Genomic DNA, 24051 nt, shown 5'->3' on the forward strand with positions numbered 1-24051 from the left:
TTAACAAGCTGTGCTCACGGTTTTCAGATAACTTTATTAGTCACGTGTGAAGAAAACATTGCGACTAGAATTGAAGCAGCTCTGAAACAAGTTATATTATTTCTGATGGTTCATATAATTCAAGTGAAAATTGTGTTAGATATATCGTACATGAACATAAATAATAGTTATTGACGAAATCCCAACGGATTTTGAAATTTCACGTAGAATGTATTAAATGTTTTGAGGGATCACTATATATAACAGTCAAAAGATCATTATTTACATGCATCCAATGAATAACAAACTTGCAATTGTGAAATCCACTATTCAGACATTCTTCAATATACTAATTTACCAACCAAGAACATCCGGATTGCACAGAGCACGTGTAAAAGGTGGGTTTAAGCCTTAAACTAGTTGGCGGTGGGGTTTCTATGCTACTGTGTTGAGTTTCTTCGTGAGAGATGTGGATAAGGAAATGTATTTCAAACATTTTCGCATGTCAGCGTAGATTTGGTTCATCTATTTCGCATCGGTGTATAGACATGGCAGAGAAGAAGCAACTGGGGATGTGTAGGAAGAAATGTGATGCTACCAAGCGGACCAATCACAGTTGTTGCGGTCTGTGTCGCCGCGACGCGTGAGTATAAATCAGCCTTAAAGCAGATACAGCAATCAGTTACGGGGTTATTAGCTCATGGCGTTTCACAGTTGAGTTATACTTGTAGTGGGTTCTATTACAGTGGTGAGTTGCTCTCTCATAGCTCCGTATACGGACGCATTTATATCTTCTTTGAGTTTCTTGTACGAAATGTCCGTCTCGTCCTCATCTGAGGGCTTTTGCTTTAACCACGCATCTCGTCTATAGATTTTGTACCCTAAAACAAACAGGGTGGCTTCTGTAGCTTGGAACAGAGCGCACAGTAGCGGAAACATGTAGATACCGCCGATAATCTGGGGTGGGAAGGCTAATTTCAGAATGGCTGTACAGAGTTGCACGTTTTGACATCCAGTCTCCAAGGAAACTGTCCTTTTGCAGTTGGAAGACAGATCAAAGAGGGTAGCCAGGCCATAACCAGCAACGTATCCGATAATCGGCATCAGTAGGGCCACAATATAGACGGAAACTGGAATAGTAGCGAGAATATCAGGACCCAGCATTGTGCCAGTGAGGATGAAGAGGATTAAAAGAGTGATCATCAAGGACCAGAGTGAAATCTAGATGAGAATTATTTTAAAAGAAAATGTTTCCAATGTAAATTCGGTTCCTCTGTGATTAAAACTGACTTTTAGAAATAAGTTTTAAGTTCTATACAACTGTAGTTGTTACAAATTCGACATGAACTAGTGATAATCAACAGTATGCAAGAGAAAGTTATTATAAGTTAATGTAGGTGCAATCAACAGAATTCCTTATGGGATCCTCCATGATGATCTATCCAGAGCAACTTCATGAACCCCTGACCAAAACAATAGACGCTGATACATCAAAATGGAAGTTCCGCTAGTGGTTGGTTGAATTTGGACTTGCTTTTTTTTTTAAAAAAAACCTTGACGAAAATTAGACGCCTGGGCAAGAACACACATATTTTTAGAAAACATTTTGCACACAACTCTAATTAGGTAACTTGGCGGGACTGTATAAAATGGGAAGCAGTTTATTCTATAAACTAATAAAGATAAAATTAGAGGGAGTTCTTTAGTTGGGCAATCAGATAAAACCTGTTTCAATATATCCGATGTAGTAACTTTATTACGAGAATGACGCAAGATGAGTTGTAATTCAGATTACACTTTATTGAGGTATGAGAGGCCATACAATGGGTAATAACAATGGCATAATTATTAGCTTCATTAGAACTCAGGATTTGTTGATTGGTACGGTTAACAACCAGGCCTGAAACTTAAAGCCTAACTTTAGTGAATGAATAAAGCATTTAAACTGGAGCGATTTGAAGCTATAACTGAGGAAAATAGGAATATTGTTCAGTTTGGGCGCTGTTATATCAGATATAAGTTTTAAATTTATCGGTTTTTCCGAAGCCTGAAGAAAAGGCCATTCCGGAGGAACAACCCTGGAGGAGTGAAACAGAAAATTGAGAAGTAGAAGTGATTTCTTTTTGGGTTGGTTAAATTCCCAGATGATCCAGAGAAATTCTGATACTATCCTGAAATTATAATTGTTTAACAACCCTAACTCAATGACCGTGACAAAATAGCGAATTTCTATAAACACTACAACATTACGCTTCCGGGCAACCTGTTGTCTAGTTCGTTTATTACTGCAGTCAACAAAGAACACTCAGTTACACGTGATTGTTGATTTTGACCATACACAACAATAGTAAAGTCAATGGATTTTTTTTTGCTATCAATGATATCAATTTTATAGGTTACTCGGAAGTATGAGTCCCGTTTAATCTTTGCGCATAAAGTATTTTAAATTTTTGTGGAATATCTACATTCTTTATGAACCAGTACTAGGTACTAATTTACCAAATAATTAGAGATAAACATTCAGAGTTAGAACTCAACTTTAGTAAGGAAGTAAGATGAAGTAGATTGGTTGGAAACTCGGACTACGAGTTCATCCTACTCCGCCTTACAGAAAGAGCCAATTCTATTTTACTAGTAGCTGTACCGTGCTGGTGTCAGTATCCCTTTGCTTTTATTTTCAGTTATCTCTGGATGGAAGAACACTGCTCGGGGGTTTGTGAATTGTAATTAATTCCTGTTTACTGCAGTATTTAATAAAATGAAATAATGTTGCAAAGCCTTCAGTAATTTCTTAAATAGCGTTCAGAGGAGGTTCACAAGGATGATTCCGAGAATGAAAGGGTTATCATACGAGGAAAGTTTGATGGCTCTGGATCTGTACTCACTGGAATTTCGAAGGATGAGAGAGCATCTCAAACATTGAAACCTTTCGAATGTTGAAAGGCCTAGACAGAGTAGATGTGAAAAGCATGTTTCCCTGACGGGGGAGTCTAGGACAAGAGCGCACAGTCTCGTGATAGAAGGGCGTCCATTTAAAACCGAGATGCGGAGAAATGTCTTTAGCTAGAGGATGGTGAATTTGTTACCACAAGCAGCCGCGGAGGACCGGCCGTTGGGCGTATTTAAGGCAGACCTGAGAGGGTCTTGATTGGACACGGCATCGAAAGTTACGGGGAAAAGGCCGGCGAGTGGGGCTGAGGGGGGAGGGGGAAAGGATCAGCCACGATGGAATGGCGGAGCGGACTCGGCGGGCCAAATGGCCTAATTCTGCTGCTATGTCGTATGGTCTAAATCACTGGAACGGACTACACATTGTAACGTCTCATTCAACGTACATCAGCAACGACATGGGAAAATTGGGGTAGATTATGTACGCGATCGATAATTATGGGCAATTACCAATTCAATTCTCAATCTGTAGCAAGTGTATCTTGTTTCTCACAGCACGATTCTTATAATGATAATGAATCCTTTGGTATAAACTGTTGTTCTGACGAAGGGTCTTCAACTTGAAACGTTAACACAGTTTCTCTTTCTACAGACTCCTGCTGAGAATATGCAGTTTTGTGTTTTTTGCTTCAGACTTCCAGCGTCTGTGGTTTTTTTCTTTAGAAGGTTTGACAACTCCATACATCAAAAAAGCCTTACATCATATTTAAAACTTTGCATGCTTTTTAAAGTGTCCGTCTTCAACAGAAGATATTGTGACTTTACTCAGGACAAGTTTGGAGAGGCTAATACCAAATTATAAACACAAGGGGTTCTACAGATGCTGAAAATCAAGGTAGCATATAAAATGCTGGAGGAACTCAGCAGGTCAAGCAACATCTATGGAGAAGGGGGAGTCAGCGTTTCGGGACGACACTCTTCATCGGGACTGAAAAGGGCGAAGAACCCAGCATCAGAACGTGGGGGCAGGGGAAGCAGTGTGAACTGGTGAGGAAAGGTGGGGGGGGGGGTTAAGTGAGAAACTGAGAGGTGATGGGCGGAAATGATAAATGACTGAGGGAACAGAAAAGTGATAGGAAAGGAGAGTGGACCATGGGAGAAAGGGAAAGGAGGAAGTGAACCAGAGGAAGCCGATAGACAGATGAGGAGAAGGGAAGGGCAGAGAGGGGGACCAGGATGGGGAATTTTAAAATGGAGGAGGAGGAGCAATTGCCCAAAATTAGAGATTGATGTTCATGCCGTCAGTTTGGAGGTTACCCAGACGGAATATGAGGTGCTGCTCCTCCAATCTGAGAGTAGCCTCCTCGTGACAGTAGAGGGACGCGTGTACACGGGGAGCGCGATCCCTGAGGAAAGCGGAGAGATCTAATTCCTTCCTCCATTTCTCGGACATCCACTCTTGCCCCATCTTCTATCACCATAACAGGGATAGAGTTCCCCTTGCCCCATCCAGCACATCATTATCCGCAACTTCCGCCATCTTCAACGGAATCCGACCACTAAACACGTCTAGCCATCCCTCCCCTCGATCCCTCTGCTTTCCGTGGGGTTAATTTATTCCGTGATTCCATTGTCCATTCCTCTGTCCCCACTGATCTGCCTCCTGGCACTTACCTCTGCAAGCGGCATATGTGCTGCACCTGCTCCTACAACTCCCCCTTCAGCACCCTCCAGGCAAGGCAATGTCGGGATCAGCTGCTGTACCCGGTACTCGCGGTGAGACCCGACGTGGATTGAGGGACGGGGGACCGCTTCGTTCACCACAACAAGCGGGATTACCCGGTGACCACCCATTTTAATTCTTCCCTGTCCCGTTTCCACATGTCGGCCCACGGCCTCCTGCCCCCATGAGGCCGCACTCGGGTTGGAGGAGCAACACCGCGTATTCCGTCTGGCGTGATCATCGATTTTTCTGACAAAGTAATTTATCCCTCTCCTCGCCCGCGTCTCTCTTGCATTCTCCATTCCTCTCCCTCCTCCTCCTCGCCCGCCCATCACTTCCCTCTGGTTCTCCTCCTCTTTCCCTTTAGTCCATGGTCCACGTGGTTTTCTCTAATCAATTACTTAGTCCCTAGGCACTGGTTTCACCGATCACAAGCCGGATTGTCCCTCCCCCCCCCCCCCCCCCCCCCTATTCTGGCTTCTTCCCCCTTGTTTTCCGGCTCAGAAGTGCCTCCGCCAAATCGTCATAGTAAATTCCCTTCCGTGGACGCTGCCTGGCCTGCTGAGTTCATCGGGTACAGTACTTTGCCGACCACTGAAACAACAAACGTCTTGTTCTACCACATTTGCTGCGAGTGCGAAGTGGTCTTGGAGACACATTGTTGCAAATACTGTATTTGAAGAATGTAATCTCCATTGACTACGCTGAGGTTTTATTTTACACTTTTGTCCGGTTTGGAGACATGTTTATAAAGTATAGAGTGACCCAACAAACAATCTCGCAACGTATATGATACAACAAACCCAGGGGCATTTAAGAGACTCTTAGATAGGTTAAAGAAAATTTGTAGGCTATGCGGGAGAGAAGCATTAGATAGATCTAGGAGTAGGTTTTAAAGGTCAGTACAACATCACGAGCTCTACTGATCTACGTCCTAACACGCTCTTGCCTATACCTGGGGTCGTCCTATAGCGGATCCGCATCCAAAATTATCCGTGGATCGTTTAAGTCTGCCGCGACGACACTAAATTCATTTTCGGCGTCAGCTCACTTTCCCTAGCTGTTTTAAATCTGAGGCTGCCAGATTTATGTTTTAAAATTGAAATTAATGTGTATCAAAAAGTGGTTATTTGGTAAATTGAAAGTTAAGTTAGAAGTCATTGACTTTCTTCATAAGTAAAATCAAAATACGTTTAATGGTTATATTTACGTTCAATAAGCGGTTCTTACTATCGTTAAACGAGTTATCACAGACCAAAACCGTTGAATGAAATCCTCCTGTTTACGACTGGTCTCAATCGGATCCCCCAATTCAATGAACAGTCGGAAACACTCAACAACCAGAACGGTCCAATGAGCATTTCGGGCAGGACACTTCAAGGATTTGTATGCAGAATCAGAGATATGGACCTACTGTCTATGTACTTTCGCTCTCGTTTCCTCTCTCTTCCCCCCCCCCCCCCCCCCTCACTTCCTCTGTCAGAGACTGCTTGATCTGCTGAGAGTTTTATCTCCGTTTTTTGAAAATTTAGATCGACACCATCTGTATTGGTTTTGGGGTGTGTGAGTCGGGGAGGGAGGGGGGCGGTGGAAGCTCAGCGTTCAAAAATCAGAGGAGCGAATGACAGCCCAAGCACAAATCGAATTTTTCGGAAGAGTGCAATAATTTTTCAGTCTCGACACGTCATCTGCTGGGCTTTGCCGCTTATGTCCGAATACCGGGAATTTCAGTTTCATTTGACAAAAGCAACGCGATCAAAATCTAAGAAGAAATGTGCAAGTTCTCTAGTTGGAAAAACCTCAAAAGAGTATATAAACATGTTGAGTGAGTTAACAATAATTAACAAGCAGAAATCACCGTCTTCCATCTCCTAATTGCCTGCTCCAAATCGAGCCTTTAAAAAGAGTAGTTTAACATCTTTTGATTTTCGTATTTTTGAATGAAAACCACTTTCATGCATTCTAATTCATATTTCAATTACAATTCCATTTACACGATCCCTTTGAGAGAAATATGTACGGCTTCCTGCTTGGTGAACATTTGCCTTGATTAAAGTAGGCAATACAGTCACATGGACAGGAGCTGCTCACGAGTGGAAGTCCTCCAACCCCCGGTAACCCTACCTTGAGGAGAATAACAGCAGCCCGGCTGTATTTGAATCTGATGAAGACCCCCAGACCAATTGGGATTAAAGTGCTGCAGAGAGTAAGAATTATCGCCCCAAAGGGCATGAGTTGAACTACAGGGGTATTAATCCAGGCTCGGCTGTAAATCCACAAGCGCAAGGGTATCAACAGCAGCGCCAGGAGCGTTGAGGGTACGGTCATCATTATACTTGGGAGGGGAGGGGAGAGAAGCAGAGGACAAGTGAGTCAGAGCTCCCACATCAGCGCACGGTCAGTACTCGTGTCCCTGATGCCCCGGTTCCGCTCACATAATCTGCCAGCTCCAGACATAACCTCACCTCCACCGTCCCCTTCACAGATACAAACCCCGACACCTCAATCGCCCTCACAATCCTTGCCACAAAATCCCCCACACAGGCGCACCACTCACCCGCACACTGCCACTTCCACTCCTCACTCACCCTCTAAACCGCACCCCACACCATTCTCCGCACCCTACCCCACTACCCCAGCAGTCCCCACCCACATCCCACAACGCACCTCTTCCCCACAGCTTCCGAACCTTTCGCATCAATCCCAACAGCCCACCCTTCACTCCAAACCTCCATCTCACACCCTCCCTCACGCCTTCCCCCATCCTGGGCATAACCCTGCTGGAGTCCCCTTTCCGCCGTCTTGCCTGAGAGCTGCCATGACACAGAGAAGCCCCGGACCGGTCCGGCAGACCGCCCTCACCCCTCCACTCCGCTTTACCTGAGGTTCATGTCTCCGTTGACCAGAACAGCCATGATGTTGGAGAGGTTGCCGCCGGGGCAGCCGCCACACAAAAGCACGGCGACAGCCGCCACCTCAGGGAGGGAGAAGAGCAGGGCGAGCAGGAAAGCCACCACGGGCATGATGACAAACTGGGTGATGGCAGCCAACACAACGGCCACCGGCCTCCTGAGGTGAGCTCCCAGCCGCTGCACCTCCACGGTGCAGCCCAGACCCAGCAGCGCCGCCACCAATACGTTAATACCTTGATTCAGGCTCGAGTCCCAGAAGGGTTTGGCGTCGATCTCCCCCGGAGTGGAAACCTCCGGGCTCGCTCCACAACTGGATGGTTGCGCATCTGTCTGAGCGGCCAACTCTTCACTTGTGCCCGTGGAGTTGGAAACATTCAGGATGGTGGGTGGGATCCAGGTGGCATTAAGAGCGAAGGTATCGTTTTCCATCCGGACGATGTCTGGTCAGTCTCCGAATGAGCTCGGGCAACTCACGCACATTCTGACTGCATTTATATAGGCTGGGAGTCTCTTTCTCTAGTGGTTCCTTCCAGCGGGATCTTATTGGCGAGATGACTGTTCTCTCCCCAGTTCAATTCAAATCTGATTAGCATCTCATAAGATAAACGCAACCGCCCTCTGCATAAGTATACCTTTTCCCCATGTTCGCGCCCCCTCCCCCGTTTTTGTTTGCCTCTCTGGGATTAAATGCCACTGTTGCAATTGTAGTCCGAGGTACGGAAGGAGACTGATCAGGGATGGTGTCTGTGAATTTTGCTTCATTCGGGTTTCTTCAAGATATCACCAATGTTTGCAATGTTTCACAAGAAGCGGGAAGACAATCGACTTTCCATCTATTTCTGATCTTTAAGTGCAGGAACAAGGCAAATGTCCACACCTGGCCAGAGGTCAGTTTAAGCGCACGGTCCTGTGAGATGACAAAACCGCTGAATTCCTTTCTTGGTAATAAAGTACTTTTGGTCACGATTTAAATATGTTTTCGTCCCTGCCGCGCGCTCGACCGGTTCCCAAGCCTGCACTCAACGCTGGGAGAGAACCCCACCCCACACACACACCCACCCACGCCGGCAGTTCTCTGTGTAAAACCTCCCCGACTTTCGGGCTGCCGGGAATTGGCGAGTGATCATATCCGAAATGGTTTCAGAATCTTTACAACTGGAACCTCGGTCGCCCCTGCACTTGGACGTTAATTGTGAATTCAGTTAAAGCCTGATTCCAGCGTAGGGTAAACAGGGTTATCACCCAAGTATTTAACTCGGCACTGTGCTCGGGTGCTTTACTTTAAAAAATGTGTTCTTGAAGGATTATTGAGGAAAAGCACTCGATGTTCACACTGAAATAAAGCCAAGTGGACAACGTAGAAGAAAGCCTTTAATAGACAGCAGCAAGGCTCCCGTTAGAGCAAAACACACACACACACACACACACACACACACACACACACACACACACTCACTCACTCACTCACTCACTCACTCACTCACTCACTCACTCACTCACTCACTCACTCACTCACTCACTCACTCACTCACTCACTCTCACTCACTCACTCACTCACTCACTCATTCACTCACTCTCTCTCACACACACACTCACTCTCTCATACACACACTCACTCACTCTCTCTCACACACACACTCACTCACTCACTCACTCACTCACTCACTCACTCTCACACACACACACATACACACACTCACTCACACACTCACTCACTCACTCACTCACTCCAGAGCCACAATCTGCTGGCGGAATACAACAGGTCGAGCAGCTTACGTGGGAAAATGAATTATCGACCTTCCTCCAACAGATTCTTTGTTGCTCCAGATTCCAGTATCTGCGGTCAATTGTGTCACACACAGATTTCAAATAGCCCCTACCGTCTGTTTCTTGTAGATTTGGGTTTCTTTTTCTATAGATATATATCTAGAAGTAACAGGTGGGGTAGCGGTTAGCGCGACGCTCTGACAGCCTGGGGAACTCCAGAATTCCGATGTCGTTCGGGTATCTGTACGTCCTTCCCTTGAAACGCGTAGGTTTCCCCCGGATACTGCGGTTTCCTCCTACCTACCGGCTAGGCTAATTGTAAATTGTCCCCGTGATTAGGTTACTGTTAATCGGGATTGTGGGGTTACTGGGCGGCGTGACTCGAAAGGCAGGAAGGGTCGACTCCGCGCTGTATCGCTAACTAAATAAATAACATCTGATTTAAGGAGGAAACCGAACAAACAGCGGGGTCCTGGTGCTTTCTCTCGACCCATGAGCGGTCGCGCTTAGCCAAGGAAGCATTGATAAGGTGCCTGCATTACCTTATCAAAACTACCAGATTAGCAGAAGTAGTGAAACGGTGAACAGTGGATGTAAGAAGATAACCTGGCGCTTAAACAAGTGGGCGGTATCTTGCAGAACCGTTCCATCCACCCATGGTCTTTCTCGATCTCACTGGGTGCAGGAACGATACACGCGGTTCGCAGCGGAAGCAGACAGTTCGGAACTGGCTTTGATTTCAAGATGACAGGTCAGTGAAGCACTTTCGAATAAACGCCGCGGCATCAGGGTGGTTCAGCTTAAAGCGTCCCGCTCCATCCTCTCTAACACCGCTTTATCTACCTCGTTATGATCTTGCACCTTATTTATTTGCACTGCACCTTTTCTGTAGCTGATACACTTTATTCCGCATTCTGTTATTGTTTTATCTTGTTCAACCTGGATGCATTGTTTAATGATTCGATCAGTATGCAAGGCAGGCGCTGTCTATTCAGCCGTTTCACTGTCCTCAGCATCCGGATCTCACTGCAATTCCGCGCCCCTCACCAGTATGAAACAATTCAGGACACTCTGTTATGTTGAACCAACAAGAAGACCACAATTTTGTCTTTGGGTCTGGAGGCTTGCGTGCCTCGCTGACCCGGAGAGTTATGTTGGCTGGAGTCGGGGCGTAGGGTCACCCGCTCCAAACAGGTCAGAGGGTAGAGGCCAGACTGGAAATGCATCGCTGTTCCTTCAGGTTCAGATCAGAACTGACGGGTAAAACAGAATTGTTACGGAAACAACAATGACGAATCCTTCTACTTCTGAGTTCGACAGTATTCCCGAGTCTCCACCCGGTGAGTTCGACAGTATTCCCGAGTCTCCACCCGGTGAGTTCGACAGTATTCCCGAGTCTCCACCCGGTGAGTTCGACAGTATTCCCGAGTCTCCACCCGGTGAGTTCGACAGTATTCCCGAGTCTCCACCCGGTGAGTTCGACAGTATTCCCGAGTCTCCACCCGGTGAGTGACCGTAATGGAACTACTGACGTGACGAAAGAACACCACCAGAGTAGGAGGACTTTCATTGCTACGGTAAACACCAGCGGCACAACGGGCAGTAAGTGATGTTGAAAGTACGGTAATGTTGTCGTTGTGTAATATGCTCTCTAAGGTGTCTCACCAACCCGACTAGCAACAGACCTTCGACGGGAGTTTAGTGAGACCCTCTCTCACTGCTCCCCCCCCCCCCCCCCCCCCCCCCCCCGTGATCTCTTTATAGGGCCCCTGTCCCCTCCCTCCTCAGTCCTGACGAACGGTCTCGGCCCGAAACGTTGTCTGTTCGTTTCCACGGATGCTGCCCGACCTGCTGAGTTCCTCCAGCTTGTTGTGAGTGTCGTTTAGGGCTCTGTTACCTAAATCTGTTTTGGTACTTGGAACATTTGTGAAATGAACATATCTCCAGCAGTTCGTGATATTATATGAGACGGCTATAGGAATGAGCCCCTAGCCACTCTGCTAATTTAGAAACAAAGGAAGGCGGGAAATTCATTCCAAGCGTGTGGACTCCGATACCGAGCAGCTGCACTCTGAGGTGCCAGGACGAGAAATTCATGCCGAACGGCGCCAGAGAGCGGGGTCTGCAGCTCCCATCACACGCGTGCAGCCACGTTACCAATTCACCCTAGCGGAGGCCAGGATTAGAATTTAATTAGTAACCGAGGAGCGGGATTTCCCGGCCGACTGGGTGCAGGCGATTGCCGGCAGGTCTGCGGAAGCTGTCCCGACGCTCACCCTGTCTGCGGAAGCTGTCCCGACGCTCACCCTGTCTGCGGAAACTGTCCCGACGTTCACCCTGTCTGCGGAAACTGTCCCGACGCTCACCCTGTCTGCTCGGTGGCATATTTCCTGCCTGTTCCCCAAAGTTTTTTTTGTGTGTGGTCCAAACAGCTAAACCGTGAATGTCCCTACTGACACAGCGCCCACGCGCTCCTGAGACCCACCATTCTCCAAGAGAATCAATTTATCTTCATGTTAATGAGAGATACACAAGACTGCGAACGCTGGAATCTGGAGCAACACAGAAAAACTTGGAAGAATTCAGCGGGTCTGATAGTCTGCCCAGTTCCTCCTTATATGCTGTCGGACCCGCTGAGTCAATAGACAATAGACAATAGGTGCAGAAGTAGACCATTCGGCCCTTCGAGCCTGCACCGCCATTTTGAGATCATGGCTGATCAATTCCTATCAATACCCGGTTCCTGCCTTGTCCCCATATCCCTTGATTCCCCTATCCATAAGATACCTATCTAGCTCCTTCTTGAAAGCATCCAGAGAATTGGCCTCCACTACCTTCCGAGGCAGTGCATTCCAGACCCCCACAACTCTCTGGGAGAAGAAGTTTTTCCTTAACTCTGTCCTAAATGATCTACCCCTTATTCTCAAACCATGCCCTCTGGTACTGGACTCTCCCAGCATCTGGAACATATTTCCTGCCTCTATCTTGTCCAATCCCTTAATAATCTTATATGTTGCAATCAGATCCCCTCTCAATCTCCTTAATTCCAGCGTGTACAAGCCCAGTCTCTCTAACCTCCCTGCGTAAGACAGTCCGGACATCCCAGGAATTAACCTTGTGAATCTACGCTGCACTTCCTCTACAGCCAGGATGTCCTTCCTTAACCCTGGAGACCAACACTGTACACAATACTCCAGATGTGGTCTCACCAGGGCCCTGTACAAATGCAAAAGGATTTCCTTGCTCTTGTACTCAATTCCCTTTGTAATAAAGGCCAACATTCCATTAGCCTTCTTCACTGCCTGCTGCACTTGCTCATTCACCTTCAGTGACTGATGAACAAGGACTCCTAGATCTCTTTGTATTTCTCCCTTACCTAACTCTACACCATTCAGATAATAATCTGCCTTCCTGTTCTTACTCCCAAAGTGGATAACCTCACACTTATTCACATTAAACGTCATCTGCCAAGTATCTGCCCACTCACCCAGCCTATCCAAGTCACCCTGAATTCTCCTAACATCCTCATCACATGTCACACTGCCACCCAGTTTAGTATCATCAGCAAACTTGCTGATGTTATTCTCAATGCCTTCATCTAAATCGTTGATGTAAATTGTAAACAGCTGTGGTCCCAATACCGAGCCCTGTGGCACCCCACTAGTCACCACCTGCCATTCCAAGAAACACCCATTCACCGTTACCCTTTGCTTTCTATCTGCTAACCAGTTTTCTATCCATGTCTATATCTTCCCCCCAATGCCATGAGCTTTGATTTTACCCACCAATCTCCTATGTGGGACCTTATCAAATGTCTTCTGAAAATCAAGGTACACTACATCCACTGGATCTCCCTTGTCTAACTTCCTGGTTACATCCTCGAAAAACTCCAATAGATTAGTCAAGCATGATTTGCCCTTGGTAAATCCATGCTGGCTCGGCCCAATCCTATCACTGCTATCTAGATATGCCACTATTTCATCTTTAATAATGGACTCTAGCATCTTCCCCACTACTGATGTTAGGCTGACAGGACGATAGTTCTCTGTTTTCTCCCTCCCTCCTTTCTTAAAAAGTGGGTTAACATTAGCCATTCTCCAATCCTCAGGAACTGATCCTGAATCTAAGGAACATTGGAAAATGATTATCAATGCATCCGCAATTTCCAGAGCCACCTCCTTTAGTACCCTAGGATGCAGACCATCTGGACCTGGGGATTTGTCAGCCTTCAGTCCCATCAGTCTACTCATCACCGTTTCCTTCCTAATGTCAATCTGTTTCATTTCCTTTGTTACCCTATGACCTTGGCCCATCCATACATCTAGGAGATTGCTTGTGTCTTCCCTAGAGAAGATAGATCTAAAGTACTTATTAAATTCTTCTGCCATTTCTCTGTTTCCCATAACAATTTCACCCAATTCATTCTTCAAGGGCTCAACATTGTTCTTAACTATCTTCTTTCTCTTTACATACCTAAAAAAGCTTTTGCTATCTTCCTTTATATTCCTGGCTAGCTTGTGTTCGTACCTCATTTTTTTCTCCCCTATTGCCTTTTTAGTTAAGTTCTGTTGTTCCTTAAAAATTTCCCAATCATCTGTCTTCCCACTCACCTTAGCTCTGTCATACTTCCTTTTTTTTTAAAGCTATGCAATCTCTGACTTCCTTTGTCAACCACTGTGGCCCGTTTCCCCCCTTTGAATCCTTCCTTCTCCAGGGGATGAACTGATTTTGCACCTTGTGCATTATTCCCAAGAATACCTGCCATTGCTGTTCCACTGTCTTTTCTGCTAGGCTATCCATCCAGTTAACTTTGGCCAGCTCCTCCCTCATGGCTCCATAGTCTCCTTTGTTCAACTGCAACACTGACACCTCCGATCTGCCCTTATCCTTCTCAAATTGCAGATAAAGACTTATCATATTATGATCACTACCTCCTAATGGCTCCTTTACTTCAAGATCGCTTCTCAAATCCTGTTCATTACACAACACTAAATCCAGAATAGCCTTGTCCCTGGTTGGCTCTTGTACAAGCTGTTCCAAGAATGCATCCCTTAGGCACTCTACAAACTCCCTATCCTGGGGTCCAGCACCAACCTGACTCTCCCAGTTCACCTGCATGTTGAAATTCCCCATAACTACTGCGACATTACCTTTGGAGCTGAGTCCCTTCAGCTTTTTGTGTGCGCCTCCCCGTTTTAATCCTGCATGGGTGCCCATTTATCCCGAAACTTCGCCTAGTTTCCCCTTTCCACTACCATTATCCTCATATTTTATTCCCCATTTCAGCTATATATAATTCCTATAATACTCATTTATTTGCATATCTGACAAACAAAAAGAGTTGTTGCCAAGTATAATGCTTAGAAATGTAACAATTCCATTGTAGCATTGTGCATATTGATACTCAATTGAATGTTAATTGAACAGGCATTTGCCAAATTAATTCCACCAATGACCCTGCCATGTTTGATTTAAGGTTCCTTGACTAGAATTCTATAATTGATCTTTGTCACTGTTCTGATACAAAGCCATGCTGAATATAAATTGGTAAATTAGTTTACTTTGGTCACATGTATGGAGGTAAAGTGAAAAAATTGTTTTGCCTGCCATCCATACAGATCATTTCATCACACAAAGCATTGTGGTAGTACAAGGGAAATCCAATACACAATGCAGAACAGTAACAGAGAAACTGCAGCCAGGCAGACAGTAAGGTTCAAGGCCACAGTGAAGTAGAATGTGAGGTCAGGAGTCTATCTTACAATAGGGGACAGTTGAATAGTCTCATAAAAATGGGATAGAAGCTGCCTTTGAGCCAGGTGATATGTGCTTTCAAGCTTTTGTATCTCTTGCCTGATAGGAAGGGTAGCAGAGAGACTATTCAGGATGGAGTCTGTGATTACGTATGGAGGCAGTGAGAAATGTAGAGAGGGTCCGTGGAGGGGAGGTTAGATGCTGTGATATGATGATCCACAACTCTCTTCAGTTTCTTGCAGTCATCGGCAGAGCCATTGCCATAACAAGCCATAATGCATCTGGGTAGGTTGCTTTCTCTGGTGCATCTATAGAAGATGGTGGGGGGGGGGGGGTAGAGGGGACATGCTGGATTTCTGAGAAGGTGGAGCTACACTTTCTTGGTCATGTCTTCTGTGTAGTTGGATCAGAACAGGACATTAGTGATATTCACTCTTAAGAGTTTGAAGCTCTCAGCCCTCGTGACCTGAGCTCCACTGTGCGCCACCCCCCTCCTTCCCAAAGTCAATGGTCACCTCTGTTATTTTGCTGACACTCAGAGAAAGGTTGTTGTCATAACACCATTCCACCAGGCTCCCTGTCTCCTTCCTGTGCTCAATACAGCATTATTTGAGATTTAGCCCATTACAAGTTTGTTGTTGGAGTTGGAGTGTAAAGCGACTTCTGTAACTTCAGCTCATCTTAAACCCATAGCTACATGCAATAGCGACATACTTCCTTTTCAACTTCTGTAACTGTGTGCAAACCTTTTGTGCCTCAAGATACTGTCATGGCCCCGCCTGGCAATTCCCCATCTTGCTATTACCTCCATAACTGGGCCTTAATCCCCTCGTCTGATTTCCAATCATTCCCAGGTGCACTAATTACAGCACACCTGGTTCCCATTAGTCAACATCTGATAAAACTCGGGCGTCACAGCAATTGTTTTACCGTTGGGGTGTGTAAATGGTGAACTCCGAAGAACTGCGGAATGAGAGGGCAAAGTGTGTGAATAAATGTGCTCTACTGGTTTATTACTCATAAAAATAAGGTTCAAGACATGAGCCTGTTTAATTTATTTTCACTCACACCATTATATCGCTTTGTAGTCAGCAGAAAGGCCCACAAAGATCTGAGGCACAGGTTTGGGACATCCTAAAATAATGCCCGGGTTGGTGGGAACAGGCACACCACACCCTACTCAGGCAACACCACTGGTAGGGAGGCATTATCATCTTATATTCATCTGAGCATGTGGATACTGATCTGTGGGTTTAATTAAGGCATTTGTTGTGGAATAAAACAACAGGAGCTGAGAAACCCTGTTTAAAACATTTCAAATCTACATCTGAAATAATTATTATGGTCTGGTCATGTGACTTCCCCACCCTCAGACCAACAGTAGAATTTGGTGTTCCTTCTAGCCCTTGGAAGCAGATTTAAATGCTCAATCTGGTTTTGCTAGAGAGGTGTGAATGTTGGATTTGATGGTAAATAATTATATTAGAAGTTAAAGACAAAATATGTTGTGAAGAAAGCCTCTGTATATTTGTAAAATTCTGTACATGCATGTTTGTTTTCATTTGTCTATTTGCAATGATAAAAGGGTTGTTGTGATGGGAGATTTTAATTTTCCTAATATTGATTGGCATCTCCTTAGCGCAAGGGGTTTAGATGGGGTGGAGTTTGTTAGGTGTGTTCAGGAAGGTTTCTTGAAGTAATATGTAGACAAGCCAACCAGAGGAGAGTCTATACTTAATCTGGTATTGGGAAATGAACCTGGTCAGGGGTCAGATCTCTTGGTGGGAGAGCATTTTGGAGGTAGTGACCACAACTCTATCTCCTTCACCATAGCGCTGGAGATGGATAAGAGCAGACAATTTGGGAAAATATTTAATTGGGTTAGGGCAAAATGTTCAGATAACGTTTGCATGGAGTTCTGCATAGGTATGTTCCATTGAGGCAGGGAAAGGATGGTCGGGTTAAAGAACCATGGTGTACAAAGTACGTAGAAAATCTAGTTAAGAAGAAAAGAAAAGCTTATGAAAGGTTCAAGAAACTAGGTACTGTTAGAGCTCCAGAAAATTATAAGGTTGCTAGGAAGGAGCTTAAGAGTGGATTTAGGAGAGCCAGAAGGAGCCATGAGAAGGCCTTGGTGGACAGGATTAAGGAAAACCCCAAGGCATTCTACAAGTATGCGAAGAGCAAGAGGATGAGCCGTGTGAGAATAGGACCAATCAGGTGTGATAGTGGAAACGTGTGCATGGAGTCAGAGGAAGTAGTGGAGATACTTAATAAATACTTCGCTTCAGTATTCACCAGGGCAAAACAATCTTGGCAATTGTGGGGATGACTTACAATGGACTGAAAAGCTTAAACATATAGACATTAAGAAAGAGGATGTGCTGGAGCTTTTGAAAAGCATTAAGTTAGAAAAATCACTGAGACCGGATGAGATATACCCCAGGCTACTATGGGAAGCAAGGGATAGAAACATAGAAGCATAGAAAATAGGTGCAGGAGTAGGCCATTTGGCCCTTCGAGCCTGCACCGCCATTCAGTATGATCATGGCTGATCATCCAACTCAGAACCCTGTATCTGCTTTCTCTCCATACCCCCTGATCCCTTTAGCCACAAGGGCCATACCTAACTTCCTCTTAAATATAGCCAATGAACCGGCCTCAACTGTTTCCTGTGGCAGAGAATTCCACAGATTCACCACTCTCTGTGTGAAGAAGTTTTTCCTCATCTTGGTCCTAAAAAGCTTCCCCTTTATCCTTAAACTGTGACCCCTCGTTCTGGACTTCCCCAACATCGGAAACAATCTTACTGCATCTAGCCTGTCCAATCCCTTTAGAATTTTATACGTTTCAATAAGATCCCCTCTCAATCTTCTAAATTCCTGTGAGTATAAGCCTAGTCGATCCAGTCTTTCTTCATATGAAAGTCCTGCCATCCCAGGAATCAATCTGGTGAACCTTCTCTGTACTCCCTCTATGGCAAGAATGTCTTTCCTCAGATTAGGGGACCAAAACTGCACACAATATTCTAGGTGCAGTCTCACCAAGGCCTTGTACAACTGCAGTAGAACCTCCCTGCTCCTGTACTCAAATCCTTTTGCTATGAATGCCAACATACCATTTGCCTTTTTCACCTGCATGCCCACCTTCAATGACTGGTGTACAATGACACCCAGGTCTTGTTGCATCTCCCCTTTTCCTAATCGGCCACCGTTCAGATAATAATCTGTTTTCCTGTTCTTGCAACCAAAGTGGATAACCTCATTTATCCGCATTAAATTGCATCTGCCATGAATTTGCCCACTCACCTAACCTATCCAAGTCACCCTGCATCCTCTTAGCATCCTCCTCACAGCTAACACCGCCGCCCAGCTTCATGTCATCCGCAAACTTGGAGATGCTGCATTTAATTCCCTTGTCTAAATCATTAATATATATTGTAAACAACTGGGGTCCCAGCACTGAGCCTTGTGGTACCCCACTAGTCACTGCCTGCCATTCTGAAAAGGTCCCGTTTACTCCCACTCTTTGCTTCCTGTCTGCCAACCAATTCTCTATCCACATCAATACCATACCCCCAATACCATGTGCTTTAAGTTTGCACACTAGTCTCCTGTGTGGGACCTTGTCAAAAGCCTTTTGAAAATCTAAATATATCACATCCACTGGCTCTCTCCTATCCACTCTACTAGTTACATCTTCAAAAAATTCTATAAGATTCGTCAGACATGATTTTCCTTTCACAAATCCATGCTGACTTTGTCTGATGATTTCACCTCTTTCCAAATGTGCTGTTATCATATCTTTGATAACTGACTCTAGCATTTTCCCCACCACCGATGTCAGACTAACCGGTCTATAATTCCCCGGTTTCTCTCTCCCTCCTTTTTTAAAAATTGGGGTTACATTAGCCACCCTCCAATCCTCAGGAACTAATCCAGAATCTAAGGAGTTTTGAAAAATTATCACTAATGCATCCACTATTTCTTGGGCTACTTCCTTAAGCACTCTGGGATGCAGACCATCTGGCCCTGGGGATTTATCTGCCTTTAATCCCTTCAATTTACCTAACACCACTTCCCTACTAACATGTATTTCCCTCAGTTCCTCCATCTCACTAGACCCTCGGTCCCTTACTATTTCCAGAAGATTATTTATGTCCTCCTTAGCGAAGACAGAACCAAAGTAGTTATTCAATTGGTCTGCCATGTCTTTGTTCCCTATGATCAATTCACCTGTTTCTGACTGTAAAGGACCTACATGAGCCTATTGTGATGATCTTTGCATCATCAATAGGGACTGAAGGAATACTGGAGGATTGGAGGGTTGCAAATGTTGTTTCCTTGTTCAAGAAAGGGAATAGAGATAACCCAGGAAATTATAGACCAGTGAGTCTGACCAGTGGTGGGCGAGTTGTTGGAGAAGATCATGAGAGGCAGGATTTATGAGCATTTGGAGAGACATAATCTGATTGAGAATAGCATGGCTTTGTCAAGGGCAGGTCATACCTTACAAGCCTGATTGAATTCTTTGAGGAATAAATAAAAACACATTGATGAAGGTAGAGCAGTACCTTGATGGAGGTAGTGTATATGGATTTCAGTAAGGCATTTGATAAGGTTCCCCATACAAGTCTCCTTCAGAAAGTAAGGAGGCATGGGATCCAAGGAGACCTTGCTTTGTGGATCCACAATTGACTTGCCCACAGAAGGCAAAGACTGGTTGTAAATCGTTCATATTCTGCATGGAGGTTGTTGACCAGTGGTGTGTCTCAGGGATCTGTTCTGGGCCCCTCCTGTTTGTGATTTTTACAAATGGCCTGGATTAAGAAGTAGAAAGGTGGGTTAGTAAGCTTGTTGATGACACAAAGGTTGGGGGTGCTATGGATAGTCTGGAGGGTTGACAGAGGTTACAGCGGAACATTGATAGGATGCAGAGTTGGGAGGAGAAGTGGCAGATGGACTTCAACCCAGATAAGTGTGAAGTGGTTCATTTTGGTAGGTCCAGTTTGAAGGCAGAATATAATATAAATGGTAAGACCATTGGCAGTGTGGAGGATCTGAGAGATTTTGGGGTCTGTGTCGATAGGACACTCAAAGCTGCTGCAGAGGTTGACAGAGTTGTTAAGACGGTGTATGGTGTGTTAGCATTCATCAACCATGGGACTGAGTTCAAGAGCTGTGAGGTTATGTGACAGCTATACAAGACCTTAATTAGACCCTATTTGGAGTACTGTGTCCTGTTCTGGTCACCTCACTACAGGAAGGATGTGGATACTATAGAGAGAGTGCAGAGGAGATTTACAAGGATGTTGCCTGGATTGGAGGGCGTACCTTGTGAGAATAGGTTGAATCCCCTTTTCCCCTCGGAGCGACAGGGGATGAGAGATGACCTGATAAAGGTCTATTAGATGGGGCATTGATCCTGTGGATAGTCAGAGGCTTTTTCCCAGGGCTGAAGTGGCTGACATGAGGGGACATAGTTTTAAGGTGCTTGGAAATAGGTACCGAGGGGATGTCAGGGGTAAGTTTTTCACATGGAGAGTGGTGGGTGCGTGGAATGCACTGCTAGCAATGATGGTGGAACTGGATACAATAGGGTCTTTTAAGAGCCTCTTAGATAGGTATGTGGAGCTTAGAAAAATAGAGGGCTATGTGCTAGACAGATTCTTGAGTAAGTTACACGGTTGGCACAACATTGTGGGCCGAAGGGCCTGTAATGTGCTGTAAAGTTCTACGTTCTATTTGAAAATATTTCTTTTCTTCTCAAGTTTTGGGCCGCTTTTGCATTTTTTTTCACCTGACACTAAATAAAACCCCTTGCACTAATGTACTGTTGTGGCTTATCATCTGTTCTGTTTTTCAGCTGGTGACCCTCGTTGGGCATTCTTACCCACATCTGATGGTGAGGTGTGACACATAGGAATATTTGACATTTCTTAGTCTGTGGGCTTTTAACTTCAGTTTACTCTTTCAATTTACAATAAAAACTGAAGGCTAATTGTAAGCTTCCTGGACTTATTTATATTTACAATAAGAACTGAAGACAGGTTCTTGTTTAAATTAATATCTGCTATATTCACACAACTCCAGAATACTCCCTAACATACCCTCCTCTTGGCCCTTGGACAGAAATCTGTTATAGGAAGACCAAACTTTAAGGAGGTCTAATTAAGTAGGGAAGCCCTTCACTTCATATCCCTTCCCCAGTTATTAACCCATCATATCCCTGTGTGTCCACATCTACACTATCATTCCTGAATGGCTTTCTACACCACTGAGCAGAGATGACAATAAAATGTTCCAGAAACTTTCTCACGTCCTCTTCTTGGATTCTTTTGTCGTTTTGTTTTCAACGAGCCTTTAAAATGCACCTTTGTCATTCCTGTGCTTTTTGCCTCCTTCCCTGCTGGCCTGTGGGGTTTACAAAGCCTTATCTTTACCCCTTCAATATCTGACAGCTAGAACTCAGCAGTGGCTATTGATTTCTCTGTGGCCAGGGGCACTGCAAGTTGTTTCAGGTTTACGAGCAGTAGTTCATATACCATGCCATGACAGTGTATTGCCAGAATAATCTGACACTGAGGGATGAGGGTGGTCTCTATTCGAATAGCTGCAAGGGCCTCACCTTGGTGCTACCCATCCAGACTATCCTTTTACAAGCAAGGGAAAATCCGCCGATGCTGGAAATCCGAGCACCACACACAAAATGCTGGAGGAACTCAGCAGGCCAGGCAGCATCTATGGGAAAAAGCAGAGTCGACGTTTCGAGCTGAAACACTTTGGCAGGATTGTAGAAAAAAAGCTGAGGAGTATATTTGAAAGGTGGGGGGAGGGGAGAGAGAAACAGCAGGCGATATGTGAAACGGAGGGGGAGGAATGAAGCAAAGAGCTAGGAAGTTGATGGTGAAAGAGACAGAAGGCCATGGAAGAATGGAAAAGAGGTGGGAGGGGGAGAGAGGAGCACCAGAGGGAGGCTATGGGTGGGTAAGGAGATAACATGAGAGAGGGAAAGGAGATGGGAAGTGGTGAAGGGGAGTGGGAGGAGGAATTGGTTTCTCAATTTCTCAAACTTCCAGTAATGCCTCCCTCCCTACCCTGATTTTTGGCAAGGCCTCCATGAAGTCCACTTGGATGTTTTCCCAGGGCTGCCTCATCCGTGGCTTGTTTGCTAGATGCACCTTTATTCCCCCACTGGGGTTTTGGGGCATAAATGATATATGTATGACAAAATTTCTCAACATCCCCGCCCATCTGTGGCCGCCATCAAGATTGTTGGAGGGCTGTGACTACATTGTGCCTTTCCCGATGCATTGCCCTGTTATAGAACTTTAGCAGTGTCTGCCTGACACATGCACAGGCTACAACTACTCCTTCCCCATGCAACCAGCTAATGCTTTGTCCCTCCTTTGCTCCTCCTCTTCTCCACTTCCCCCTCTCCTCTGCCACCACAACCCCATATAGTAGTTTTACTAGATTGCTTTCAGTCGGTTTTCCTGCTCTGCTGGTAAATTCTGTTGGCTCCTGTTCTTCTGCTGCGCTTTTTGCCCTGAGGTCTGCTTATCCATTCCTTTCTGCTCCTTATCCGCTCCCTTTCTGCTCCTTATCCGCTCCCTTTCTGCTCCTTATCCATTCCCTTTCTGCTCCTTATCCATTCCCTTTCTGCTCCTTATCCGCTCCCTTTCTGCTCCTTATCCGCTCCCTTTCTGCTCCTTATCCGCTCCCTTTCTGCTCCTTATCCGCTCCCTTTCTGCTCCTTATCCGTTCCCTTTCTGCTCCTTATCCGCTCCCTTTCTGCTCCTTATCCGCTCCCTTTCTGCTCCTTATCCGCTCCCTTTCTGCTCCTTATCCGCTCCCTTTCTGCTCCTTATCCGCTCCCTTTCTGCTCCTTATCCATTCCCTTTCTGCTCCTTATCCACTCCCTTTCTGCTCCTTATCCACTCCCTTTCTGCTCCTTATCCACTCCCTTTCTGCTCCTTATCCGCTCCCTTTCTGCTCCTTATCCACTCCCTTTCTGCTCCTTATCCGCTCCCTTTCTGCTCCTTATCCGCTCCCTTTCTGCTCCTTATCCGCTCCCTTTCTGCTCCTTATCCGTTCCCTTTCTGCTCCTTATCCGCTCCCTTTCTGCTCCTTATCCGCTCCCTTTCTGCTCCTTATCCGCTCCCTTTCTGCTCCTTATCCGCTCCCTTTCTGCTCCTTATCCGCTCCCTTTCTGCTCCTTATCCGCTCCCTTTCTGCTCCTTATCCATTCCCTTTCTGCTCCTTATCCATTCCTTTTCTGCTCCTTATCCGCTCCCTTTCTGCTCCTTATCCGCTCCCTTTCTGCTCCTTATCCGCTCCCTTTCTGCTCCTTATCCGCTCCCTTTCTGCTCCTTATCCGCTCCCTTTCTGCTCCTTATCCGCTCCCTTTCTGCTCCTTATCCGCTCCCTTTCTGCTCCTTAGCCGCTCCCTTTCTGCTCCTTATCCACTCCCTTTCTGCTCCTTATCCACTCCCTTTCTGCTCCTTATTTTCCCCTCTCTGGCGAGCCTTTAATCATTGTGCCTCTGCAGGCAACGTCACTGCTTCTGGCAGTCGATGTGTTGGGTGCCCGTGCTAAATATCTGTGCCCGTCGAGGTTATAAACCCCCACTGTCGATGTGTTGGGTGCCCGTGCTAAATACCTGTGCCTGTCGAGGTTATAAACCCCCACTGTCGACGTGTTGGGTGCCCGTGCTAAATATCTGTGCCTGATGAGGTTATAAACCCCCACTGTGGATGTGTTGGGTGCCCGTGCTAAATATCTGTGCCCGTCGAGGTTATAAACCCCCACTGTCGATGTGTTGGGTGCCCGTGCTAAATATCTGTGCCTGATGAGGTTATAAACCCCCACTGTGGATGTGTTGGGTGCCCGTGCTAAATACCTGTGCCTGTCGAGGTTATAAACCCCCACTGTCGACGTGTTGGGTGCCCGTGCTAAATATCTGTGCCCGTCGAGGTTACAAACCCCCACTGTCGATGTGTTGGGTGCCCGTGCTAAATACCTGTGC

General features: G+C 45.8%; 1 protein-coding gene across 1 annotated transcript; it reads right to left on the reverse strand.

Annotated features, from left to right (window-relative positions):
* Positions 1-450: 450 nt before the first annotated feature.
* Positions 451-7950, reverse strand: slc10a4 (solute carrier family 10 member 4). The gene is made up of 3 exons (XM_073063956.1): positions 7472-7950; positions 6716-6926; positions 451-1200 (listed from the first exon to the last, which is right to left on the reverse strand). The coding sequence occupies exons 1-3, from the start codon at positions 7930-7932 to the stop codon at positions 688-690; spliced, it is 1185 nt and encodes a 394-aa protein (XP_072920057.1). The 5' UTR covers positions 7933-7950; the 3' UTR covers positions 451-687.
* Between the last annotated feature and the right edge of the window lie 16101 nt (positions 7951-24051).

This window comes from Hemitrygon akajei, chromosome 13, assembly GCF_048418815.1.
Source record: "Hemitrygon akajei chromosome 13, sHemAka1.3, whole genome shotgun sequence".
NCBI classification, from domain to species: Eukaryota; Metazoa; Chordata; class Chondrichthyes; order Myliobatiformes; family Dasyatidae; genus Hemitrygon; species Hemitrygon akajei.